The following is a 9,631-nucleotide window of genomic DNA, read 5'->3' on the forward strand; positions in this document are numbered from 1 at the left end:
ACACACACGCACACACGATTAGAGAAACACACACACTCTCCAACCATCTGCTCAGAGACAAGACTCATTTTGCAAACCTGTGTGTCACAGCAAAGTCATCTCTGAGTGTGTGTTTTTGTTTATTGACGGTGCGCTCAACCTTATCACTGCACTGATCACCTCTTATTGTCCACTGTAGCCACCTCTCCCTCTTTCTTTATCTCTGCCTGTTTATGCTGATGGGTTGTTTTGACAAGAGCTGAGATAAGTTCAACATGAGAAGTTTGTAGTGAGTCCTTTATCTTGAAAAAAGTGAGAAAACTCCGTAGTTACGCATGACAACATCTTAAAAAAGAGCGAGCACAAATACACATTATCAACTTAAATCACTGTGTCCTCACATTCGTTTGTAGATGTATTTTTTAAAGTTTTTGCTTCATGATGAGAATAGGCAACAATATTAACATTCCTGATTTCCTGATTTACAGTTGAAAGAGCAAAATATATATAAAAAAAAAAAAAAAAGTTAATTACTTGATTTTAATTTGAGTCGAGTTTCCAAGAGGCCAAATTCTCAAGTTAAAATGAAGGTTTGCCTTATCTTCTATTTAGTACTTCAGTAATTCACAATGCAAACATTGGATTGTATTTCTAAAAGAACTTAGTTTTTGTTTTTCACTTAAGAACTGTATTGAGTTAAAACACACAAAATCTAAAAAAGTATAAAATGTGATTTAAATAATATCTGCTCCAGGTAATTCCTTAACATTGATGGAACAAGTACTACTTACAAATGTACTAGTTTTAAGTTAGAATTATAATTTATAAGATGGGGAAACTATCTTGTTCCACTTACAGAATATTTTCCTTATAACTATTAATTTTTCATCAATATTAAGAATTTATTGCCTTAAAAGGGCTCCATTGTTCTGAAATGTTACTTGTAAGTTACTTTTGTCTTATTTAAATTTTACTAAATGTAATCTTAATGCACTAATTGTAAGATCAGATCAAAATATAGCACTAGAAACTAGACTAAAAATACTTGGTAAGATTCTGTGTTTTTGCAGTGAAGAGTATAGAAAAAGCTTTCTATTTCCAAGCTGTATTTTTTGTCTTATTATTTAAAACATTCATCTATGTTTTTGTCTCTTTGTCCATCTACCCTGCCTTACTGCTGATCACCTTTGCTCGGCACTCACCTTTTGTCGTTTTTAAGGGAGGTGTTTTGTAGTGAGAGCAACCCCAAAGCATGCCACCTACAAGCCTAAAATGGCATGTTGTCGTGAAGATCTGAAAGGTCCATTAGCTTGAGAAAATCAAAGTGTGTTCTCAGACGCAGACTGAAGCACCATTACAAATTCACAAAAAGCAAAGCTCTGAGCCATCCGCTGACCCATGCATGCATGTTAGGGAGTTGTCATAACACAAACAACAAATCTGCCGCAGCTTAGTCAACCAGCTAGCCTAGACACCAGTCTGACAGTCTCATTGTCAAGGCACCCCAGGGTTCATCCCATCTCACCCACCTGTCTCCTACTGGAATGGCTCCAGTGTTCCAATCTACATGTCTGTAATGCACAATAAGGTGTTGCGCTCTGTAGTTTGCTAAAGTGTGCCCCCCTGGTGGCTGTGCGTCTCTGAGAGTCAATGTGTTGGCAAATAAACTGCCTTTGGCTTGGAGCTTATGTGTGTCAAGGTGACAGCCTGGTGTGTCCTCAGAGATTGTAGTTATAAGTACAGTTGACGGCCATGTCAGGAGGTAGTGGGTGTCAACAGATAAAAGCGTTTGTATTTAGGCCGGGTTGCAGTACACTGTCACTTCTGTCTCCATTCTTGTCACCTTGTGTTTCCTGCCTTATCTCTCTCCTTCCTCTGGCCACCTCCCCCCACCTCCCTGTCTTTTTCTTGTTTTTGCCATAGTCCAATCAACTTCACCGCCTCGGCTCAATTGAAATTCTCCTCCTCTCCATCTACCTGCGCCCTCTCTCCTCTGTCGCTCGTTTACTGCGTGCATGCGCAAGACGCCGTGTGATAAAGGCTGCTCTTTGTTGATGGAGACTGTCTCCATGCGTTTTGGTCTCTATATCCACACCTCCCAGCATGATGGCTCTCGCCTTTGCTGATGAAGCCAGTCAGGGGTTCGTGTGTATTCGTGCGCATGTTTGTGCCGATGCAGCGTGATGAGACTGGTCTTTGCTGATGAAGCTTCACCCCAAGTCTCTGCAGACCTTTGCTCATTACCAGAGAAGAGACAAATGCACTGTTCTGGAGGGAGATGGAGACAGAAGGAGGGGAGGGAGCTATTATCCTTAGGTTCAAAGAGCTAAGAGAACGTTAAGGCTGAGGTTACATGTTCACAAAGCCACCTTTTTGAAATTTTCTATTTATGTTTAGTAAAAATGCAATATTATCATCCTTGTCCTGTATTTTTAAAGATTATTTTCAGTTCTTGTTAACAATCTATTTGAATCAAATGTACAAGCAAACATAAATGAAAAAACCCTTTAAACACAGCATTACATTTGATAAAAACACACTTAGGCTGCGTCTTAGTTTGAGCATGACTGAGTCCGGTCTCTAGTTGTCATAGTAACACATGTTTTCCAGCATGCAAGTCTTTCAGACTCACCACAGTCAAATATTACTGTTATCAGAACAGAGGAGAGAACAGAGGGAAGCTATATTTTACATCTAAAAACCTAAAAATCTTAAAAGTATAAAAGAAAAAACAAATGATTGACATTTCCATTATTATTTTTTTTTTTTAGTGGATAGATAATTTAAAAAGTCACTTTTCTGACAAAACACAATCTTTATAAACACAAATTTCTAGAGCATATGATGTCTGAAACTGCTGTGCATAAATTTCTTTCTCTACAAACAGAAAACAGTTTATTAGAGACAGAAGTATATTGAGTGCATAAATGGTCACTTGTTGGCAACACAAAGAAGGAGAGTAAGAATTCTCAGTTTCCTAAAAGATGATGGTAGGTGGATAGGATATTGTATTACACAGTGAGGGATAAGCTTAGTGTTACACAGGTGACATCATAATTTCCTGCAACTTTCAGTTGTGATCTGCTTTGTGTCTATTTTGTGACACCCTTACTTTCATTTTCGTTGTATAGTTTCTGATTTTGAACAACAAGCTTAATATATTAGCTGTGTGTGCAGCAGTGTTAAGACTTGAGTTAAAAGTCAGAGGAACAAAGTAGAAAGCCTTGTTGAAGGTGCCTGGAGGTATTTGTTACCGTGCCAACAAGCCTTGGTTCCAGCTGATAGTCAGGTTGATCCACATGCTTGCACATCTTTTTTGTTGTTATTATTATTCCCCCTCTTTCTCGTCTTTCTCCTACTAACTAATGTGTTTCCCCAGACATGCTGACAGAAGCTGCCTGTAATGGCTTTAATATTGTATACGCTACAAATGAGGGGAAATGAAATGTGCTGAATCTCATCTTTCTTCCACTTTTCTATTCTCGGGGCTGCTTCTTCTCTTGTTCCATTGTCATGTGTCCGTCGCATCATAAATTTATTTAATATTCTTTGCATATGAGGCAGAGGTAGGGAGCAGCTAATTAAAATTTAATGGAATGTACTCCACGGAGGCACGTCAGCACACATATACAAGGAAGCTGATTAATAAATCAGAACTCTTATAGATTGGACTTGTGGAGGAAGCAGGTGGAAATTGGCAAAAATTACTGTGTGGGGTTTTCATGTGTGGGTGAAGGAGGGGTGTGCACAGAGGGAGGCTGAGGGCTGTAAAGACTCTAAAGAGGAGGGCAATCAAAACAATTCACCGTGGTGCTGTTTGAAAAATAAGACTTGTTTCATTAACCAGTTGCTACTCCACCAAAGGCAAACGTGTGTGTGTGCGTGTGTCCGTGTGTTGTAGTGTGTAAGCCACAAGGGCTTCTTTCTTGATGGTGGGGTGCGGAGAGATTTTAATCTTATTAACAGCCTTTCCCTGATCGGCAAATAGCTTTCCAACTGCTTGGGTAATGAACTGTTTGAAAGTGTTTTCAGCGCACACTAACATACATCACTCAGACACATTGATAGATCGAGCAACATGCACACACCAACACGCGTTTTTTTGTTGTTGTTGTTGTTTGGTTTTTTTTCGAGACCAGCCTCCTCCTCCTCTAACCGCTGAACAAAGCTCAGATTTCAAGCAGTCCTCCTGGTTCAGACACCCAAACAAACACGCGCTCTCTTAACAGACAGCTGATAGTTTGCCACGCCTTCTTGCTGCAGATGCTGCTGTCATCACATGAGAGCTTACAGCAAGAACTATCATGTACACAAAGGCTTTAGTACCCCCTTATCAGCTGGAAATAAACATAATTACGACCTTTTCCTACCTAATAAATTAATGCCACAATTACACTAAAACGTCATCTTTTCAGCCGGTACCTTTATTCATTAAGTCCCAGTTGGTGTTGCAGAATCACAGCAAGTCATCCAGGTCTTAGACAGCAAAGTAGCTCCAGTTCATCACGCTAACATCATCATATTTGACAGTAGGGTTATTTTTTTAGTTTTTAATGGCGTCAGTTTCATACCAGATGTAACACAACTTACACCTTCCAAAAAGTGTAAATTGACAGTCTCGAGAGAATATTTTCTCAAAAAGCAAGGGGGATCTTCAAGATACTTTGGGGGGAAATTGAGACGGGGCTTTCTATTCTCTTTGGTCTGCAGTGTTGTTTTTTTGTTGGTCTTTTTTGTTCATCTTAAATTTCTGCTGTTGTAATCAAGGTTGGCCAAGCACATACAAAATTAAATGTATGGTTCTTTTTATTGTGAGATGAGCCCCGTTATTGTTGCTGTCTCATCTGAACCTCAGTTAAGTAGTGATTCGGCAATACTCAATCATTTTAACGGCTTTTTTCATAAGATGAATTCAAGGATGAGAAAAATGAACAAAGCCTTGAAGAGGAATGAAGAGCAGGATGGAGGGTGAGACGGAATGCAAATGCTTTGGTGATCAAGGGCGTCTCTCGTCAAGGGAAGGCCAAAAAACAGATATTATGCACCTCTGCTTCTCATTCATCTCCAAAGTGATCTGGCGTTTATTTTATAGCTCTACTTTATTTCATCTCCCCCTTCATAACTCTTTTCATGTTTTTTCTTCAGTTTTAAAGTGTTAAAGTTAAAAAAACGGTGTCACATAAAAGACAGACGCAGGAGAGAAGTTCCATAAGTGGTCGTTAACGCCTTGTAAGCAGTGAAAATGATCTGTACAAAATTAGCTAAAGACAGTTCTTCTCCTTTCACTGTCATATTGAATTTCATATAGAACACCAGAAAGCTTAGCTTCTTTCCCTTTTAGGATGCATTCACTGGAACAATTCGGAGTCTGTTTTTGACTGTCAGTCAAAATACAAAAAAACCAAAGTATCTAAAGCTGTTTTAAAAGAAACATAAGGGCTTCATTTATCATAACAGTGTTACTCCCCGTCTTGAGCATCTTTCTGCCTTACAAAGCTGCAGGAGTTTCTGTTGTTGGGCGAGCAACAGCTGTCCTTGGCCAAGGTTGGTAGTTTATTCTAATAAAGGAAGCCTTTCCTTCCTCTACGGAGAAAAGAAGCCCTGTAGCAGTTTCAGCTGCAGCCTTCTCTGTAATTATTTACACAAATCCAATACTTCAAATTACCCTATCGATTTGCAAATACAAATTCAGATACTGGCTAAGTCAAATAGCATAATCAACCTGTTCCATTAGATGCATTAATACAGAGTTGTCATGGAATCATTTTTAATGTTGCATCCACAATCTGTAATGTGTTTCATTGGGATTATGTGTGTCAGACCAACACATACTTGTACTATTGTCTCCAATGTGAGCACAAGCTATTTTGCAAAAAAAAAAAATGGATGGGCGAAAATTCCAGCCTCTGCAGGTGCACATGTGGTTGGGAAATACTCCAAACAAAATGCAGCTGTCATTTCAGTAAAAGCTGCTTCTATAAAATGTTCACTGTGAAATGGAAAATAAATGCCTATAATACATTTCTAATTATTATGGGTTTTTTTTTTTTGTTGTTGCTGTTGTTGTTTTCCCATGTATTACTTTCCTTTTTTCACAATTTTGTACCACTTACTGTTAGCCTATCACATAAAAAAACATTCAAGTTTATTGTCATTATGTGACAAAATGTGAGTACAAGTGGTATAAAAGCTTTTGCAAGGCATTGTAAAAGGTGAGCTGACTGTAAATCCTTTCTGCGCTGCAAACCACAGTTGCTGTGCTCTAACTCAAGTTTGCTTCCGCAGCTACACTGTGGAAGCTTAACATTTAGTCCTCGAGGGCACTGGAAGCTAAAATCTATTTTAGTGTTTGCCTGCATGAGCTTCCTCTTTTTATACACTCAAGAGTAGGGCTAGACAGTAACATCCATTTACTTTCGAAGGTGTTTGACCTATTTTGCCCGGGACCAAAAAAAATATCTCTGAGATCTCCTGCTGCACTACCATACCTTGAGTCTTCTCCCTTTGCTTAGGAACTTGCATTTTTTCTGCTGTGCATTGACCAGTAAATGCATCAATAATAATTTCAGTCTGCTGAGTCATAAGACGTTCAAAATTCCACCTTGAATGGTCCTGTAAAAAGCCGCATGCAGATAGTGTAGAAAACAAAACCCGTTTGACATATTTGATCCAATTTGTGCAGAAGTGTGTTGTTTAACGGTGCCCGCTGTCCATTTGTGCTACCTCTTTATCAGTATGTACTTCATGCACTCTTTCAAATGGCCGCTTGATGCATTTGGTCTTGATTAAAGAGCTGTTTATTCTACACACAGTCCCTTTCCTCTTCTGTGTGTCTCCAATATTTCAGAAGAACAGTCTTGGCTATTGGGAGCTTGTGTATGTTTTCCCCTTTAACTGCATCTCACAGCAGCAGCTTCACCGGGTCCCTTGATGTCCTCTTTAAAAAAAAAAAAAAATTGAGCATGACAGCAACAGTGGTTGGTCTGGCTTTTGTGCTCTCTCTTTGTTTTCCGCATCTCTTTGATTCACCCCGGGAAGAGGAAAAACAGACGTATATTAAGTGTCTGTTTTTCTCTATCTCCTCCCTGCATTCTTCCACAACTTCAATCACTGTGGTCATTCTCTTATGTTATTCATCCATAGCCTGTTACTGCTTTCTCTCCCTCCTTGCAGGCAGTACTATGAGATGCTGTACAACACTCCAGATGAGTTGCTGAACCTGGTCGTGGACCAGGGCGTTCGCTACACAGAGCTCGAGTACATCAACGCCCTGTCTCTGCTCCACCGCAGTCAGACGGGCGTGGGGGACATGAGCACCCAAAACGTCCGTCTGCAGAGGCTGAAGGAGATCATCTGCGAGCAGGCTGCCATCAAACAGGCCACCAAGGACAAAAAGATCACCACAGTGTAGCAAGAAAACAGAGGGGATTACTTTGCCTAGCATTTTGTGTTCAGTTGTTTTGTTACTGATCCACGAGATCTCTAAGAGAGTAAGGATTGCTTTAGACATGAGATTGTATGAATTTATTTTGAGGTGCGTCCTTTGTGTTTTCTTGCCTGATGCGACGATAAGGGTTGTAGTCGAGAGCTGACACAGACATACATGATTCCACCTCTTCAAATGGAGATCATCGATAAGCTTGCGCTGCACTGACTCGCTCTAATTGGAAAGTTAGATGACAGCCGCCACCACCGCAAACTTTGCAAGTCTGCTTTCTATATCAGGCATCTTGCGTTGTCAGTTTCCACTTTTTAAAAGATATCATAAATCCTCGCTGCACGCCAAAACCTCCTAACAACCCCCAGCTCTCCAAAACAACAGCTCCGGTTTAAACGACACCATCTTGGACAGTCACCTGAACTCGGGCCCTATCTCATCTCATTTTCCTATTAGAACCCAAGCTGCTGCTCTCCATTACACCTCCATCTCTCCTCTCCCGTCAGCCCCTATGGACTCACTGATTCTGTTTGCAATAACAGATGCCAGATTAGACTGTCTGAATGAGGCCACTTCCTCCGCTTGCTGTCAATTTAGTTTGGTCCCTAAAGAGTTCCCTAGCTTCCCTAGGATTGTATCATATCTGCAGTTGTCAAAAATCTGAGTCGTGGTCTGCTTTTTTTTAAGTTTCTGAAGTTGCCTTGTGCAAGGCGTAGGAGAAAAGAATCACAACTTTTTTTTTTTTTTTCAAATTATATTTTTCAGGTTTAAGATATTGCATTCCTTTTTAACATGTTGCAATGTTACAACCACACATTTCGTTTATTTTACTGGGGATTTTTGTTCCTACTTTCTCAAAAAACACCTGAAGTTCAGTCGAATTCTGTGGTAACCCTACATTTTAAAAATGTTTAGAGTTGTTGTGCTGCTGGAAGGTGAATTCTCTCCCCAGTCTCAAGTCTTCTTCGTCCATCTTCCCATCAATGCTGACTAAATTCCTCCCTCTGCTGTGGAAAACGGCTCCGCCACAGTTACATAAAACCATAATAAAATACAATACATAAATACTTTTTAAAATATTTCTACAGCAGTCATTTCCGCAACTAAAATCCTACCGTCCTGTTTAAATCCCTAAAAGTAAACCAAACACCATGACAACAAGAGAAGATCCCGAGTCGCTTCCCTCCCTGTTTTCCGCTCATTAACTTTGCAGAGAAGTATTTAACGAGTGGAGGAGAGAGAAATGGGAGCCTTGTCAATACGGCGGTCCCACCACAGGTCTCCTTGAAGCCCACAGAGCAATCCATCATAGTGACACACAGCCTGGAATCGATGGGGAAACAACGATGGAGCTGCTGAGTGGTTCGCCTACTTCTCTGTAAAGCACACTTGGTGCAAAGTCCTAGATGTGCTCATTCATTTGTTCACTTCAGAAATAGTTCTGAAAGGTTACACATGTGGAAACTTTAATACAATATTCTCCAACTGTGTCGTGCCTCTTACATATGCTGTTAGATGTTCATCGCACTGCAAGACTGATCTTTTTGTCATGCAAGTAATTCCCATAGTTGTTTTTTTTTACACTAGGTTGTGCGTCATGTTTTTCTTTTCAATGCACATTTTTTTTTGCACATGTATTGAATCCCTCGGTATCACGTTTGTCTTGAGTTTGTTTTAATCTTTTGTTTTTGTTCCTTATGTATAATCTCAAATCTGTCTGCTTAAAATTAGCCTCATGCGATTTGTCAGTGTATATGATAATAAAGATTTTTTCAAAATCTGTTAAATTCTTCCATTAATTTTTGTATTTTAAACATTTTTTCTTGCATTGTATTTTCTGTTGATGCTATGCAAGTACCATCTGTCACATATGACAGTCCATCCACTCGAAGCACTGGAGATGTTTTAGTTTTCAATCTGAAGCTTGTCTCATCCAAAACCAATACTAGAGGATGCACTGTGACACGACTTTAAGGCCTGAAGAGCTTAACAGTGGCATATTTGGAAAAATAAACACAGACAGCGTACAACTTGAGGCCTCAGTTGTTGTAGGCATTAGTTCACGTGGTAAAATGTTCCTGGCATAGTATGGTATTTATAAATCCTGAATGTCCCTGGAGCTCTGGTGTTTAATGTCATCACATTGAGGTGCAAAATCAAAATGTTAGGCGGTAATTCAATAACTATATTTGAATCGTTAATTTACCCGAGATT

The 9,631-nt window shown here is 39.7% G+C and overlaps 1 protein-coding gene across 1 annotated transcript in view; it reads left to right on the top strand.

Annotated features, from left to right (window-relative positions):
• The window catches only part of exoc4 (exocyst complex component 4), a 114,285-nt gene extending 105,081 nt beyond the window's left edge, over nt 1–9,204 (top strand). The window contains exon 20 of the mRNA XM_044108430.1: nt 7,153–9,204. Coding sequence (XP_043964365.1) covers nt 7,153–7,390 — 238 coding nt within the window. The 3' untranslated portion in view covers nt 7,391–9,204. The remainder of the gene's footprint in view (nt 1–7,152) is intronic.
• Nucleotides 9,205–9,631: the final 427 nt, after the last annotated feature.

Source organism: Gambusia affinis, linkage group LG23, assembly GCF_019740435.1.
Source record: "Gambusia affinis linkage group LG23, SWU_Gaff_1.0, whole genome shotgun sequence".
In the NCBI taxonomy this organism is placed as follows: domain Eukaryota; kingdom Metazoa; phylum Chordata; class Actinopteri; order Cyprinodontiformes; family Poeciliidae; genus Gambusia; species Gambusia affinis.